General features: G+C 45.3%; 1 protein-coding gene and 1 non-coding gene across 2 annotated transcripts; one reads left to right on the top strand and one right to left on the bottom strand.

Annotated features, from left to right (window-relative positions):
* Positions 1-96: 96 nt before the first annotated feature.
* C1GALT1C1 (C1GALT1 specific chaperone 1) lies at positions 97-5,755 on the bottom strand. The gene is made up of 3 exons (XM_061598386.1): positions 5,610-5,755; positions 2,576-2,661; positions 97-1,073 (listed from the first exon to the last, which is right to left on the bottom strand). The coding sequence occupies exon 3, from the start codon at positions 1,055-1,057 to the stop codon at positions 107-109; it is 951 nt and encodes a 316-aa protein (XP_061454370.1). The 5' UTR covers positions 1,058-1,073; positions 2,576-2,661; positions 5,610-5,755; the 3' UTR covers positions 97-106.
* Positions 4,611-4,679, top strand: TRNAV-CAC (transfer RNA valine (anticodon CAC)). Its single transcript has one exon. It is a non-coding gene; the product is annotated as a tRNA-Val (tRNA).
* Positions 5,756-17,460: the final 11,705 nt, after the last annotated feature.

Here is a 17,460-nt window from a genome sequence, read left to right as displayed (position 1 = left end):
AAAAAAGTTACACCAATACCTTCAAATACAAAATTTGGACCACCTTCTGTACATTTAAGACTACACATTCTACACCCCTCACATACATCTCCTGTGGACCAAGTGTTCAGTCATTATCTGAGCCTGGGGGAGGCAGGAAAACTAAAGCGTCGTTAAAACTGTGTCCATATGCTCTGAGCCTGTAAACACCGTACATCATTACATGCATATGATTTGGAGCCAATCCGCTAAAGGTGATAGCCATGTCTGAGCAGCAGCCTTCCACCACCTCCTCTGGGTGACTCGACATGGCCTCTTTAACAAGAGAGCCAACTGACTTGGTGTTGAAGATGTCCTTCTTTTCAGAATCTTCCGCATTCTCGGCGTGCACCCCAGTGTACTTCAAGCAGACGGCTAGCTGCTTATCGACAGAGAGTTTCCAAATCATGCTCCCCTGTTCGGGACACTTGTCTGGATCCTCAAAAACTTTGTAAAGCCTCCTTAGCGACTCGATGCTCAAGACGATGCCTCCATCCCCATTCACATACTGAAGGTCTCCAGATGTTTCCGTATGGCCTGTATAGAACGGCTGGGACGAGTCTTGTTTCAGCAAGAAATATTTTAGGTTTTCGATGATAGCAAATGTGCTGGGGTGGGCCAGGAAGAACCAGTTGTAGTCATCTTTGTAGTTTTCGTAGGCAAGTTTATATGCTTTTCTCATCATTGTCCACATGTCGTCAGTGTCAAGCACAATGGAGTCAAAGACTTTGACTTTCTCGGAACTGTAAAATTCTGCCTTGTCGCAGTGCTTGCTCCATGTATCTTTGACTGCTGCCCAGTGTCCAAGGTCCTTAGGTTTGACAAGGATGATACAATAGACGCGAATACTCTGGCTCAGTTCCAGGCGTTCGTCCTCGGAGAGATTTAAAATGTCCTCCTTTCTGGGGGCCTGAAGGTGGCGGTGCTTGTGAGATTTAGTGCTGTGGCCCATCTTAATATGTCCTAGAAGAGTAACCAAGATGCAGAAAATCCCTCCAAGCATCATGCCCTTCACAAATGAGCCGCTTTCGGAAATCATGATTCCTAGGAGAGATCTGTCAATGAGACATTATTGGGTGGGTGGATGGTGGAAGAGACACGCTATGCATTATGTTAAATATAAAACAAATACCTTATCTGCATTTGCAACAGACTTTTTTTAGTATGGCAGTACCTACGCTTTGGAACTCCCTGCCTGCTGACATCAGGCAGGTGCCTTTGCTCAACTCTTTACGGAGCCTATTTAAAACATATTTGTTTAGACAAGCCTATCCAGGCATTACATGTGTTTTAATTTATTTTTAGCTTAAAATGGAAATGGACTGCGATCAAGTCGAAAATAGGGTTTTCATGGTAAGCAGTATTCAGAAGGGGTTTACCATTGCCTCTCTCTGAGGCTGAGAGGCAGTGACTGGCCCAAGGCCACCCAGTGAGCTTCATGGCTGTGCGGGGATTTGAACCCTGGTCTCCAGGTCGTAGTCCAACACCTTAACTACTATGCCACACTGGCTCTCATTTTTAGCTTACTGTCCTTTTAATTAGTTTCTGAAAGGTTTTAACTACCTGTTTTTAACTGTCTTTCATTGATAATTCTAATGTTTTGTTTTATTTTTTGCAAGCCACTTTGAGGTTTTCTTAACAATCAAGTGGTATATAAATCTTGTTAAATAACTAACTGGAAAAAGTGCTGATTAGCCATGATATTGGTAATAGTTTAACAGCTACTTAAGACGGCAATTCTCTGTTTACTAAGAAGTAAGTTCCACTGAGTTCATTGGGGATTACTCTAGTAACCAGGTACACTATTGCAGCCTGATAACTTTCCCCCCTTATTTATACCCCTGAAATGTTCATTAATTACATTTATATCCCCTCTTCCCCTCTGGGGAGACCAGGTCACCGTACATATATGTGGTGCATGGGGTGCAGTACATAACTGGCTCTGTCTCCTGAGCCATTATTTAGAATTAAGTTCTGCCCCATCCTGGTTAGGCGTCCCCAAAGTCCTAGTAGATCCTGAAAACCTGAAATCTGCCAACAGATATTCTAAGGTACACAAATGGAGAAGGTGGCGTAGAACACACCCAACATTATCTCACAGCTGAACAGCAAGGGAAGATTGATTGCAACAGGCAAGGTATCACTCAGGGAAGCTCATCTTCCATTATAGGTGGTCTCAGTGAAGAACCCCGATAAGCTTCTAAGGCACTGTTCTTCAACCTTGGGTCCCAGATGTTGTTAGACTACAACTCCCATCATTGTTTGCCATTGGCTAACCTGGATGGATTTGATGGGAGTTGTTGTTCAACAACATCTGGGGACCCAAGGTTGAAGAATAATGTTCTAAGGAACCACTGCCCTACCAAATTCTACAAACTAATCCAAAGCTAGTGGTGGTGGTGGTGGGAAGAGGACTTGTATCAAGCAAGAAGTATGGGGTGAGAGCCAGTGTTAGTCATACTCAACAGTGGAACTAGTCTGTTGATTTCAACAGGTCTACCCTGACTGTGATTTAGTTGGAAATCACCCATGGTTCAGTCAGCTTCTTTCCACCAACCTGAATGATCTTTGTTCTGATGTCACACAGTGCTCTCTCTGGTCGGTGATGTGGGTTTTCCGGAGAGGAGGGAAAAATCAACAGCACTAAAAAAAGAAAGGATATCATGTTGATTTTATGTGCTGTATAAATACTGAAAATTTACAACCCAATAGCCAAGGACCAATATTTTATGAGGGGAAAATGCCAAACTGGAGTTAGAGCAGTTTAAATATTATATTCAAAAATAATGTCAAAGTTTTACATGAATATTTTCCTACTGGAATACTTGTAAATGTTTTTAAGGAAATGATTGCTCTTTGGCATACATTTCTCTCGCATTGTGCAGGAGTAGATGGAAGAAAGATAAAGGGACTGAAAAGTGTTAGCAGATAAACGGTGCGATTCAATCCTCTGGATACACTGCTGCAGAGGCTTTGGGAAGTGACAGAAGCCATACTATTCCAGTGGATCTGGACCTACGCTGCTGGTATGACGTATTCACTGGTGGAACATCCTTGACATGCTGGCAGAAAATTCGTGGAGTAGTTAAAAAATGGGCCAGGGACATGGATATTGTTTCCACATGCCAAATCCTGGCCCAACAGAACAGGGAACAGAAGAGACATTATTTTCTTTGGCAAACCTACATTGACAGAACTTTGCAATATTATATAACCACAACAGTGGCTGTATACTATAGCCAGCATGGATTTTTCACATTCTGCCATGTTAAACTGAAAACACTCCTCCATGCCATTCTCATGCTTCGCATAAGCTCATTTCAAAACAAAACCTTATAAACCTTATAGTCCTGAACTCATAACTTCATGGCTATGTGGGGATTCGAACCCTGGTCTCCCAGGTCGTAGTCCAACACCTTAATCACTATACCACACTATTAACAGGCAAAAAAACCCCTTGCGGTTTAAGAACATATCTATATTCAAATTCTTCAAAGTTACACAGGAAATGAGAGCCAGTGTGGTATAGTGGTTAGAATGTTGGACTACGACCTGGGAGACCAGATGTTTTGGAGTGCAGCTGCATTTGTCTCTGACAGTTGGCTGTGCTGGCTGACTGCACCTGCGCCAGGCACGCCTGGGTTCTTGGGCACCAGCCTGCCCCAGGCCCTGGCGCATGCACTCATGCCCCACCTACCTACCTTGCACTCCCCTTCCGCGATCCGCCTACATGTGCACATCCCTGCCATCAACCAAGATGGCAGCAGAGGCATCAGCCCCTTAGGGAACCTGGGCCACCATCTTGGTCAATGACAGCCCTGTGTGCGCAGTGCGTGCAGCGGCAAACAGGAGAGGTACGTGGAGTGAGGGAACACTCGGAAGCTCCCTCCCTGCGATCTGTGGCAGCGATCCTGCCATGGATTGCAGAAGGGGAGCGCTACCCTATTGAGGGGCCCCTCAGGGGGCCCTGTAGCCCCAGGGGCTGTCGGCCAGGACCTGACCTGGCTGCCCTTTGGTGCTGGCCCTGCTGGCTAGGGCTACAGTCCAACAACATCTGGAAAGCACCAGGCTGGGGATGGCTGCTTTAGAGGCTGATTTGGGCTTATGTTTGCATAGGCCAAGCCCCCTTGTTGTCAGTGTCCCAAAGCAGACTTGGAAAGAGTTTCAAAAGCAAGTATATGTGCATATCCTTTTTATGGCCCCATGATAAAAACAAGGCTACATAAATAAAGAAAATTTGTCCCTTCCTTGCTTCTTTGCCATGGTTTGGGCAGGTTGGATCCTTCACTCCTGTGTCCAGATCTGCTTCTGGTGCATAATCTCAAACAATAAACTTGATCCCCCCCCCCCCCCAATCTGTATTGTGAGCTGCAAGCTGGAGGAAGGCTGCTATCAGATCTGCACCCAGGGAGTGGTATGCCACTGAATACCAGTCCTTGGGGGGCAAATGCATAGGAAATCTATTCCCTCCATGTACTGTTTGTTGGCTGGCAGCTGTTGGAAACAGGATGCTGGGCTAGATAGAGTTTTGGCCTGATAATCCAGCAGGGCTCCACTTTGGTTTTTAAGATGTGTGTGTAGTCCTGGGAAGGGCTGTAGCTCAGCGGTAGAGCATCTGCCTCACATGCAGAAGGTCCCTGGTTCGATCCCCGGCATCTCCACATAGGGCTGAAAGAGACCCCTGCCTGAAACCCTGCAGAGCTGCTGCCAGACAGTGTAGACGATACTGAATTAGATGGGCCACTGGTGTGCCTCAGTATAAGGCAGCTTCCTGTGTCCAGCTCACTGAACAGCAATTCCAATTAATAAAGCATCCAAGGGAGGCACTGAAATGAGGGGAAGCCAGTGTGCTATATATAGTAGATGGAGTGCCAAGCCTAGGAAGGCAGTGGGGGGCATCTGGGTTCAAGTCTTTTCTGTGGTGGTGCCCTGACTTTGGAATACCCTCCCTAGGGCAGTTCAAGCTGCGCCATCAACTACAATCTTTTTGTCACCTGGTCAAGAGATTTTTGTTTGCTCCCAATTTAAAATGCGTGTTGATGCTTTGTAGTTTTATAATTTGTAGTCTCTCAGTTTTATTGCTGTGTGTAGGATGCCATGTTGTGTTGTTGTTATTATTAAATTATTGTGCACCACCATCATTTTTTATTATATTATTATTATTGCACACCACCACCACCACCACACTGCTGTACACCAACCTGGAATCTGTCAGGATGCAAAGTAATTTAGAAATTTAAAAATAAAATCACCCATTCATTCAGGAAAGTCACTGGTCTCTCTCCGCCTAACCTACCTCACAGGGTTGTTGTGGAGATAAAACGGAGAGGGGAGGGAAGAAAGACCTCTGTATATTACCTTGACCTCCTAGAAGGAAAGCTCCCAGTTCTGCCACAAGATGCACTGGATGACCCTAGGCCAGTCAACCACCTCCCTCAACCTAACCTACCTCGCAGGGCTGTTGTGGGTGATAAAATGGAGAGGAGAGGGGGTGGGAAGGGTGAGATACAAATGAAATAAATGCGTGAAAAGGATCATGCCACGGGGAAAGGGAGTCCCACCTGGCTGGGTCCCGCCCTCCTAGAACTCACCTGGGTGGGTGACAACAGCAGGGGAACCAGGCCAAAAGAAACCGCCCGCCCCTCTCTAGAAAGAGAAACCGGATCCGCTTCCTCTTTCTCTCTATGGTGCAGCTCACAGGACCTTTGGTCACGCCCCCTTAGCGGACGCATTTCTTGCCGGGGAGGGTAGGAGAGGGGTTGACGTCAGTCACCTCCTAGAGATAGAAAGAAAAGGACACGTTGTGAACACTCATCACTTCCGGTATTCATTTGGCTGCTGTGATTTGAGCTAGGTGCCGAGGGTCTAATTTCATCACGTTGACGGTTTTATACCAACTGCCAGACGAGGAGACATTTTATTCTATCTTTGTTTTCTTCCAAGGAACTCATCCCTGTATACAACAGGGATGGGGGGGAATCCTGCGGTCTTCCAGACCTTGCTGGACTCTAAATTCCCATCTTCTCCGGCCATTGGCTGTGCTGGCTGGAGCTGTCCAACAACATTTGGGTGGGCCACAGGTTTTCCAGCCCTGTATACATAGTCTCCCCCTTTTCCTGGCCTTCGTGTTGTCTTCATAGCGACCCTGAGAGGTAGCTTGACTCCGCTCACGGAGGGATGATTTGAACCTAGGTCCAAATCTAACAAACAATCAGCTGCATCACAGGAGATGTTATTAAAATACAAAATGGGGAGCAGTATTATCTCACTGATCTCTATGGGACCCTATTTCTTTGCATTGCTTGCCCCGCACGTTCCATTGGAAATGGGAAGTGTTATTCAGTTGCATTCCCCTCTTGGGGAATAACGCCGCGAGTCACTCTTCCCGCTCATTAGATAGTTTGCGCATGCGCCATTTTTGGCTTTGCAGCTTCTGGCACCTCTCTCCCCTGTTGCCATGGAAATGCTTCAGCCGCAATAAGGCTGATGTCTTTAAACAGACTCGACAAAAGGGAGGGGAAATTAGTTTATTGCCTATTGCTTTCTAATCAAATTCTCCCACATAGGGCTGCATAACCCTGAGCATGTGCATTGTTCTTGCCACCAAGTAGAAATTCACCTAGGTCTGAGCATGTGCAGATTTCCTTCTAAGTAGAAATTCAACCACTCTTATCTGTGAGCATATGTGGAGTTCCTCCCCACCTAGGTTTGAGTATCTCTGAGCATGCACAGAGTTCCTTTGCACCAAGCAGAATTAATCTTTTTAATTTTTTAAGAAAGGATAAAGAGGTGATGAAGCTGTGCAGAGGACGTTATCTTTGAAAAGGGGCTGCTGCTTTGCCTGTCCAGAGAATGATTGGGTATGCTGTGGAACTGTTGCCCCTGGACCTCACTCTCTCTGCTAGCCTTCTTGCAGTGGGTTGCAGTCAATTCATCTGTCAGATGCTGCTCTGCCAGGCCTGCAGCCTGGCTGAAACGTCAGGCAGTGGCTACATTAATGCACCACCTTACACATACAGTCTCACCCAGGCGTCTCTAGTTGTTGCCCTGTACATTAGAGGTTGCAAGTAAATGCTAGTCTATTGATGGGCCATTGGCCAATTCCAGTTGGATCATCTAGTGCAATTATTTGCTTATAAAAATATTTATTAACTGTCTGTTCATATAAAATATATCAAGGTGGTGTACAGCAATGTGCACAAATACAATAGAGTATAAAATACCACAAAACAATATAAAATAATTTTTAAAAAGTGACTAACTCATCTTAAAGAAAAAATTAACAGCTGAGTAGGCCTGTTGGTATAAAACGGTCTTCAGGAGAGCCAGTGTGGTGTAGTGGTTGGAGTATTGGACTGAGACCTGGGAGACCAGGGTTAAAATCCTAGCTCGGCCATGAAGCTCACTGGCTGACCTTGGGCCAGTCGTGGTCTCTCAACTTACCTCACAGGGTTGTTGTGAGGATAAAATTGGAAGGGGGAGAACCCAGTTTGTATGCCACCTTGAGATATAAATGTAATAATTAATAAATAAGAGACACCTGGAAGTTAGTAGTGAGGATGCCTGCTGAATCTCTGCTGGAAGAATATCCCACAGCTGGTGACATTAAATGCCTGATTTTTTAGTTGACTTCAGTCTGGCATCTGAAATAAGGGGGCGGGGGAGACAACCATGATATTGCCATGTCAGTGGGGCAGTGGAATCAGCTCTGGTTTTTAGTCTAAAGCACCTTGGACAGCTCCTTGGAAAGTTCAAACTAACACCTGGAGCGGATCCCACTACTGCACTGACATGGAGCCACCAGCCGTCACTGCAACCAACAGTGCTCCTCGGGATGATTTCAGTGATTCAGCTGGGATGTAAGAGCTCGAGCAGTCCTCAAGGTATCTTGGACCCAAGTTGTTCCACACTGTATATATTGATACATGAACTAGTGTTGGGCTGGTGACCAGTAGGCATTACTGTCTCTAGTAGTTTTCCATGAAGCCTGCAAGTGTGAAGACGTAACTGTGGTTAAGGGGGAGTTATGGGTATGTCCAGTCTGGGAACGGACAGTGAAGGTCGTTGCTATGGTAGCCATCTGATAACAGCTGGGAAAGTTGTAACAGAGTCTATGTGAGTTGTTGCTCTTCTGAATTATGCCTCTGAGCTGAGAGGCTGTCTTTTGTGTTCATCTATGGAGAGAGATGTACCAGAAGGGGGGGTGACTGAAGAATCTCTACATGTATTTACTCTTAAGCCTCTGGCCTTAATGTCTTAATAAAGACTCTTAACATGCTTTGAAGAGTTTTCTTGCTCAACTTAACTCCAACGTAATGTATGCTGTTCCACACAACAACGCACACAAGCCAACAGTGGTAGCAGAGGATGGTTACGCTCCACAGCGCATTACACTGGAGTAAGTTGCTGGTCTGAAAGGCAGACGGAGTTCCAGGGAGGGCAGCGTGATTGAACCAGACGGAGGTGAGCAACATGGCTGTAAACCTGTCTGGGGGAGGCTTGCCGATGGAACGACTTAATGAGAAGAATTTTGCCAGCTGGAAGCCGAGGATGAGGGCTTTGCTGATAACAGAGGATTTATGGGACGTGATTGAAGAAAAAACCCCGGCGGTACTGACCGCGGCCTGGAAGCGTCGAGACCAGAGGGCGCAGGCGTTTATAATCTTGGCTCTATCGGATTCTCAACTGATGTGTGTGAGAGATGAGCCGTCGGCTAAAAAGATGTGGGACGTGTTGCAGGAATTGTCCCAGGAATGGCAGCGGAGGCAGGAGGCGCTGAGAGCCCAGCCGGTGGGAGCTGTCAGAAGCAAGGAGGAGAAATATGCCGAACCGGAGCAGGCTGCTGAAAGCAGACAGGAAAACAAGCGGGAGCAGCAGAGGCTGAAGGCTTGTTTTGTGTGCGGAGATCGTAGACATCTCCAGCGGGATTGCCCAGTCAAGCGAAACTCCAGGGACGGAGGCTTGAAGCAAGGCAGTGTGAACTTTGTTTGTAAACAGAAGTCTAAAGACTTGGAACAAATTAACTTTATTGTCTACAGCGGAGCAAGCCATATATTAATTAAAGACAGGAGCCTGTTTTACACATCTACAGATGAGCAGGACTTTGTTTTACTAGCTGATGGATCACGGAAATCTGTGCAAGCTAAAGGTCTGATTAAATTTGACAAGCTTGGAATTATGACACACTGTTTGTTTGTTCCGGATTTGGCTCATAATATTTTATCAGTGGGCAAACTGGTGAGTTGTCAATTTTCAGTCTGGTTTGATAAAGGAAAATGTTGGGTGCAAAGAGGAGAAAATGTTGTCTGTCAGGGTTTCATGACACAAGGGCAGTTTAAAATGACTGTGGGTGTGAAGTGTGCTGATGCCTTGAGTTTAATGGGGCGGAAAGGGAATGACCGCCAGAGCTGTAAGAAGACAGCTGTTAAAAGCACACAGCCACAGTATTCATGTAATGCAGTCAGGCTGATGCCTGAAAGAGTGCATCGCAGCCGAGTTTACAAGCCACAGGGTAAGAGACGTGGCAAACGTGCACCTAGAGCACAATAGAATGCATATTTCAAAGTTTGGTGTCCAGAAACACAGCAGTTAATTCTGAGCAGAAGCATTAAAGTTGCAGAAATACCTTGGGATCAAAGGGAGCAACTGAGCAGGCAGGTGGACACAAAGAATTTGGGGCCTGTCACACACTATTTAGGCACGGATATTGTGCGTGCAGAAGACGGAAGCATAACATTGAGTCAGGAAAGTAAAATAAATCAGATCATAGAAGAATGCAACATGACAGAATGCAATGTTGTGAAGACTCCAATGGTTGTGGCTTTCCAACAGAATGTGCAGGAGACGCCTTGTACAGATCCTGAGAAGTACAGGCCCATAATAGGGAAATTGCAATATTTGGTGAAGGTGTCTCGCCCAGACATATGTAACGCAGTCGGTATTTTAAGCCGGAAGGTAGAGCATCCTTCAGAGGCTGACTGGCAAGGGATTAAAAGGATAGTGCGTTATCTGAAAGGCACGAAGACAAAGGGTCTGGTTTTGTCAGGAGCAAAGACAGGAGGTCTTGAATGTTTTGTGGATGCAGATCATGCAGGGAAGCTGAGCAGTCGTAAGTCAACCTCTGGCATAGTTGTGATGTGGCACGGGTCATGCATTGACTGGAGTAGCAAGAAACAAAATGTGGTTGCAACATCAAGTGCAGAAGCCGAGTATGTGGCCCTGTCACAGGCCTGTAATGAGCTACAGTGGTTCGCAATGCTCATGCAGGAGATAGGCATTGATATGCAATTTCCGATTACTGTATATGAAGACAATCAGACCTGCATTAAGATAGCCACATCAGAAGCTCATACCAAGAGAACAAAACATATTAGTGTCAGATACTTTCACGTAAGGGATTGTATGCAGCAGGGGTTTGTTAACCTAAAATTTTGTGACACTAACAACATGGTGGCCGACATAATGACCAAGCCTTTGTGTGAGGAGAAATTTGGCAAACTGGTAACAAGGCTTGGAATGAACCAAAGTGTGAGTGAATAAAGTTTCTGAAATGTACTGCTATGTACTGAGATATACTTTTGAACTGTACTGAACTGAAAATGCAATGTACTGAAATGTATTGCAAGAGGTATTGTAGAAATGTATGATTGTATGACTATGTATTATGGAGATGTATTTCATGTGTATTGTGCAGTCTTAATGGAAAAAAGGGAGGCTGTTGGGCTGGTGACCAGTAGGCATTACTGTCTCTAGTAGTTTTCCATGAAGCCTGCAAGTGTGAAGACGTAACTGTGGTTAAGGGGGAGTTATGGCTATGTCCAGTCTGGGAACGGACAGTGAAGGTCGTTGCTATGGTAGCCATCTGATAACAGCTGGGAAAGTTGTAACAGAGTCTATGTGAGTTGTTGCTCTTCTGAATTATGCCTCTGAGCTGAGAGGCTGTCTTTTGTGTTCATCTATGGAGAGAGATGTACCAGAAGGGGGGGTGACTGAAGAATCTCTACATGTATTTACTCTTAAGCCTCTGGCCTTAATGTCTTAATAAAGACTCTTAACATGCTTTGAAGAGTTTTCTTGCTCAACTTAACTCCAACGTAATGTATGCTGTTTCACACAACAACGCACACAAGCCAACAACTAGAACCTGGCCTGGTAACATATAAGTGTGGTGGCTATATGGAACCTCTGCCTTCAAATACAATATGCCACTGGATGCCAGTTGCTTGGGAACAAGTAGGCCCTGCTTGTGGGCTTCCTGAAGGCAACTGGTTTGCCTCTGTAGCAAGAAGGATGCAGGACTAGAAGTGTCTGATGCAGAAGACCTCTTCTAATATTCTGATGATGTCTGGGATTCTTGCAAAGAAGACTGGATTAGATGGGCCTCGTTTTGATCCAGACTAGGGTTGCCAGGTTCAGGGCCTGAGGCTGATCCTGTATCTTTAGGAGAAGAGAAAGTCAGCCAAGTGCAGGTGTTCTTGCAACATTGTAATGGGAAAAACCACATGGTGGAATTCTCCCTTACCCCTGCACAACTTTTAAAGATACAGAAGACCTCTTGGTTGCCAGACCTGGCCTCCAAGAGGTCTTCTGTATCTTTAAAAGTTGTGCAGGGAGGAGAATTCCACCTTGTGGTTTTTCCCATTACAGAGCTGCAAGAACACCTGCACTTGGCTGACTTTCTCTTCTCCTAAAGATACAGGATCAGTCTCAGGCCCTGAACCTGGCAACCCTAATCCAGACAGGCACCTTTGTAAGGAAGGAAGAAAGCAGACTCAGGATCACTGAATCCAGATTAACTATGCCTTATGGCGATTGTTAAGCAATTCTGATTATGTACTCTGGCTTTATTTGTTCAAAACACATTGGTGGAGTAATGAACGAAGTAAACCCCACAAGACTAAGGTCACCCCTACGCAGACAGCTCCTCTCCAAAGGTTCTCTAGAATTTGACAAAAGTGAGAATAAAGATTAAAGACAAATAAGAAAGGAAAGGTTGCCATCTTGTGGTGAAAAAGGAAAGATCCTAGCATTTTCTGAACCAAATCTGTCTTTTAATATAAGGTGATGATGACAGTGATTTCATAAAGCACCTCAACAGGTGGACACAATACAGTAATTCTGTTAAAAGGAGCAATTCCTGTCTGCAGGTTTATGGTCTGAAACAAGGGTGGAGAAAGGTAGATCAGGATCTACGGGTAAATCTCTGGATGATACGTAGAAGATTGGCAAGGGATTTGGAAGCTTAATTGTTTAACAATGAAATGAAAAATGGAAATGGAGTGCCGTCAAGTCAATTCTGACTTATGGTGACCCTATGAATAGGGTTTACATGGTAAATGGTATTCAGAGGGGGTTTACCATTCCTCTGAGGCTGAGAGGCAGTGACTGGGCCAAGGTCACCCAGTGTGTTTCATGGCTGTGTGGGGATTCGTAGTCCAACACCTTAACCACTACACCACACTGGCTCTCAGCAGCAACCACAAAATGATCCCCCCCGTCAGTTATACTGCTGAAATGCAGAAAGCTTGGGGGTTACTAGAAATGGATATTTGTGTGGAAGAACTGTGAGCTCCATTCAGTTCTGGTACTCAAAATAATTTATTGGACTCAAGAGTTCTCTGATTTTAAGTCTGTTTCATTCCCACCAGACTCCAACTAGTGGATCTTGGGGTTCTAGAAAAAAAAACACAAAGTAGGCCACACAAGTCTGTCTACCTCTGGTGTAAAAAGTCTGATCAGAACTGTATGGCCTCATCTGCACTATACATTTATAGCACTTTTATAGCACTTTAAGCAGTCCTTTTATGGAGCTATCCAAGGTGCTTTCAGAAACTTGGACAGCTCCTTGAAAGTTCTGACTAAACCCTGAAGCAGATTCACTGCCCCACTGACATCGGAGCCACCAGTCCCCACTGCCTAGCCCTAGGATAACATAGCATCCAGCCAGGGGAGGGGGGAGGGGGTAAAGCCTACGTTCTTTTCAAGGCAGCACCAGTAGTGTCAACACATCTGTGCTTGACCAAGTGTGCTTAACAGGCTAGGGCCATTATCTTAACAAAGAGACTGGTTTGAACACTTCAGTAGTTCCTTCTACTACAGACTCCCAGGTTAGGAACACAGGAAGCTGCCTTATACTGAGTCAGACCACTGGTCCCTCTAGCTCAGTATTGTCTACCCTGACTGGTAGCAGCTCCCCAGGATTTCAGGGAGGGGTCTCTCCCAGCCCTACCTGGAGATGCTGGTGATTGAACCTGGGACCTTCTACATGCAAGGCAGATGCTCAACCATGGAGCTATAGTCTCTCCCCAAATTAGAGGGATGAACTTGGAGACACTGACTCAGGCCACTGGTCCATCTAGCTCAGTATTGTCTATGCTGACTGGCAGCAGCTGTCCAGGATTTCAGGCAGGAGTCTCTCTCAGCCTTACCTGGAGATGCCAGGGATTGAACCTGGGACCTTCTGCATGCAAGGCAGATGCTCTACTGTTGAGCTACAGCCCTTCCCCTAATCTTTTTGTATCTTACAGATACAAAACCACAGTCTTGAAGGGAACAAAGAAATATCATTCAGAGGAACCCCCACCACTACTATAACAATATTGAATGTCACTTGGACCCCCCTGACACACCCCACTACACGGATGGGGATGGGGAGGGAATAGGATGATCTGCTTGAGCTTCTTACAGCTTGTGATATCTTGAAAGAGAGCATCCTTGTCTGGCAGGCAGTCTGGAACCCTGAACAGGATCACTCCTGCTAAGAGTTGAGGGAACAGGTTTCCTTTGATTATTCATATTTCACATTCCAGCTGCTGGCATCCAAGTAATATCTTTGAGTGCACATGACTGGGATAATTGCGTTACCACACGATTTCTAGAGCAAGACACAGATGGTGGTTATCAAATCCCACCATCTAGAGGTCAGTCCGGTGTGTGTTATATATCTTCTGTTTTGCATCATCAAGCTCATATTTCAAGTCCTACTTCAGCTGTTGTTGATCACGTAACAGGGTGCCAGGAATGGTTTTCAGTGAGTTGCAACTTACCGCTTCAGCAAATTGTTTTCCTGCTGCAGTTTCAGGCAGCTTCTCTCCATGTCCTTGACAGAATGACGAATGCAGCTACAGATTTCAAGTGTCACTCCAATACATTTTTAGCCTCTCCCTCCCCCTTTTCCTAGGAAGAAGATTAGCAAGGAAAATCTTTTAGCTTGGGGTGGCTATTTCAGGCCTATAACTGGACCAATGCTATTGCGTGATAGAGGAACAAGCTAGGCAAAAAAATACAGAGTGAGAGTCAGAGATGGATGAATTGGTCATAGAATCATAGAATCATAGAGTTGGAAGGGGCCTTGTAGGCTATCGAGTCCAACCCCCTGCTCACAGAAGGAAATCCACAGCTAGAGCATCTCCCGCAGATAGAGCATCTCCCGCAGATCAATTCTGATTTCTCTTATTTTCCCAACTTCAATTGGGAAACTGAATATTTTCCAACATTTCTGCATAATTTTGCATTTTTTAAAAAAAAAATCAGCATAATTTTTAAATACATTTTCACATGTCTCCTAACGCACACATTCTTATATACATATTTTAAAATACATTTTCACGTCTCCTAAATTTTTTTTTTAAATCCTTTATTTGCTTTAGCCACAAGCTATTGCATGTCTCCTAATATACACAACGTGAGATGTGATTTTGTCTAATGTACACAGTTTTGGAAACAATTTTGTCTAATATATTGCGTTTTTGTATGCTGCTTTTACGAATACATTTTTGTGCACCCTTTTCCTAATATAGATTTTTGTACACATTATCTGGTTGGAGAACTGCATCACAAAATTTGAGAGAGTGCAGATTTCCAAGAATATCTGCATTTTGCTTCACGGATTGTTTTGGGAAGTGCAAGTTTGGTAGATTTGCATTAATGTGAAGTGAATGAATTCCCCCCTATCGCAAGTCAGAGGGTCATGTTGTTTCATATTGCTACCAATATCATAGGTGGATTACTGCTACTGAAATATTAAAATGTATAACTTCTTTCACCCAAGAACACACAGTGACTGGTAAGATTTTATGCAGAGAAATGGCTTAGGATTTTGGCTCCTTTAGGATGCAATCCTATGCACACTGACAGATGAGTAATTCCTATTGAATCCTGTGGGACGTAGGCTGCATATACACCATGCATTGAAAGCACATGAATCCCTCTCCTACAATCCTGGGAACTGTAGTTTGTTAAGGGCACTGAGAACTGTAGCTCTGTAAGGGATAGACTACAGTACCCAGGATTCTTTGTGAGAAGTCATGTGCTTTCAATGTGCTTAAATGTATGGAGTGTACGCAGCCTTACTTTTGAATAGACATGCATAGGATTGCACTGCTAAGCCTTTCCCAGACAATACAGTAATACCTCAGTTAACAAAGTACATGCGTTCCTGGACATTACTTCTTTGATAGAAACTTTGGTACCAGAGGTAGGAATAACATGGAAAGAATAGGAATAGGTTCCTGCACCACAAACAAGAAGAGCAATTCAACATATTTCAGCAAACTTTTAATTCAAAACTAATAATAAGCGTGTCTGAAATGAAACAACCAGGTCATGTAAGCCTTGCACGCAGGCTTCTTCGAAGATGCATCCAGGGTTGCCTGCCTTGCCTTTTTTCTTTTATCATGTAGCACCTTGCTATAGCAGTCTAAAGTTTTGAGCAAGTTCTCCTCTCCGTACACTTGAGCAGGCAGGCAAGGGGCAGCCACTGCCACCACCCTGTGCTTGCTGTCTCTCCCTCTCTGTGCCAACCTCCCCTACACTCGAGCAAATGCATCTGCAGTAAACAGTGCTTCCAGGGCACCCAAAGCACTGTTTTATTGGGGAGGCGCCTGTGCCACCTGGCAAGGAGTGCCATTCCAGCTGCGCGTGACAGAGCTACCTGCAGCAGCCACAATCCAGGAGTCAAGGAGCCACATTCTAACTATGTCAGAGTGTGCGCCCTCCCACACCCTCCGCACCCAAAAAAGACTGTGAAAAGGAGCTTCTTTCCTGGAGGATTTGTTAACTGTGGTATTATTGTATAGCCAATGAAAAACACAGGAAGTGACACAATCAAATAGCTAGAGCGGGGTGGTGAACCACTGCCCTGTGGGACTAATCTGGCCTGCCTGGCCTTATTTATGGCCCAGCAGCCCTCGACCCAATTTATTGGCAGTGGTGCTGAAAGGTGAGCACCTCTTCTCTCTTTCGCTGCCACTGAGAGCAGATCAGGGCACTTGGGAAACAAGAAGGAAACATTTTGCTCTGATGTCTTCCGAGCGCTTGGCCATTGCTAATTCCAGTTACTAGGGAGTAAAGCAGGGGGGGATTAGGGGCCAAATGCGGCCCTCATGACTCTCTCTTGGCTACTTCCCCTCTCCCCTGGCCACACCCTTGACCATCCCTGCTTCATGCCCTCCTTGAGTGTTTTTGCCTGGCTGGAATGTGCCCTTGCGCTCTGACAATGCTTTTTACTGGCCTGGATGGGAGAGATGTGGGGGATGTGTGTAAAAAGCTCTGATTTTGGCATGGCTGGAATGTACCCTGCTGTACAACAGTATTGCCCTGGCCACATTTGACTCTGGCCCCACTGACCACTGGCATGTGGTCCCCAGAAAGCTGCTCATGAGAGAATGCAGCCCCCTGGCTGAGAAAGGTTCCCCATGACTGCGATAAAGCAAGTCTCTCTGTCTTTATATAGTTTTCACAGGACTCTGTGATAGAAGAGGTAAACAAAAATAGCCACTCCTTCTATTTGCCGAATGTTATATAATTTTTCTGTTTTTGGAGTACCCAGAACACAGTGTGTGAATCAGCCCAAGGGCACAAAACACAACCCTAAAGAAAATCCACAGATCTCACCTGCTCAGAAATTTATTCTCAAGACCATGTCCCCCCACTGCTATTTACTATATATTTTGGAAAGTTGTCTGTTCGCTATGCCTTCGTATACCTCTTACAATATAAACAAATTTTGCATCAAAATTTGAGGATCAGGTTTTCAACTATGTTTGGATACAACTGACTGCCATTTTGAATCAAGATGGCGGACTGAACCTTTCAAAACTGCACTGATTTTGATCACGGATTTAAAAACTGCACTGATAATTTTTTTTGTTTCTGAGAATTCCTGAGCAACACCAGGCACAATGCTGCTAGTGTTGATATACTTTAACCATTGCTATTTATGTGCCTAATTTCACATGGCCCTTGGTCTGATTTTATGTTCCTGGCAAGGAGGGGAAAACTGGGAGGGGAGAAAGGGGATGGCAGAAAGAGAGGAAGAGAGAAAAGGGGAAGGCAAAACCAAAGAGAGAAAAAACCCCACTGCCCCATTGTAGTACTGCCCCCTGCGTTAGGCTCTGTCCCCCTGCTTCAGACTCTGGCCCTGCCCACAACTGCATCAGTCCC

The sequence above is a fragment of the Rhineura floridana genome, chromosome 16 (genome assembly GCF_030035675.1).
Source record: "Rhineura floridana isolate rRhiFlo1 chromosome 16, rRhiFlo1.hap2, whole genome shotgun sequence".
NCBI classification, from domain to species: Eukaryota; Metazoa; Chordata; class Lepidosauria; order Squamata; family Rhineuridae; genus Rhineura; species Rhineura floridana.
The sequence above is the reverse complement of the archived record's forward strand: the minus strand, read 5'-3'. Positions and strand labels throughout refer to the sequence as shown.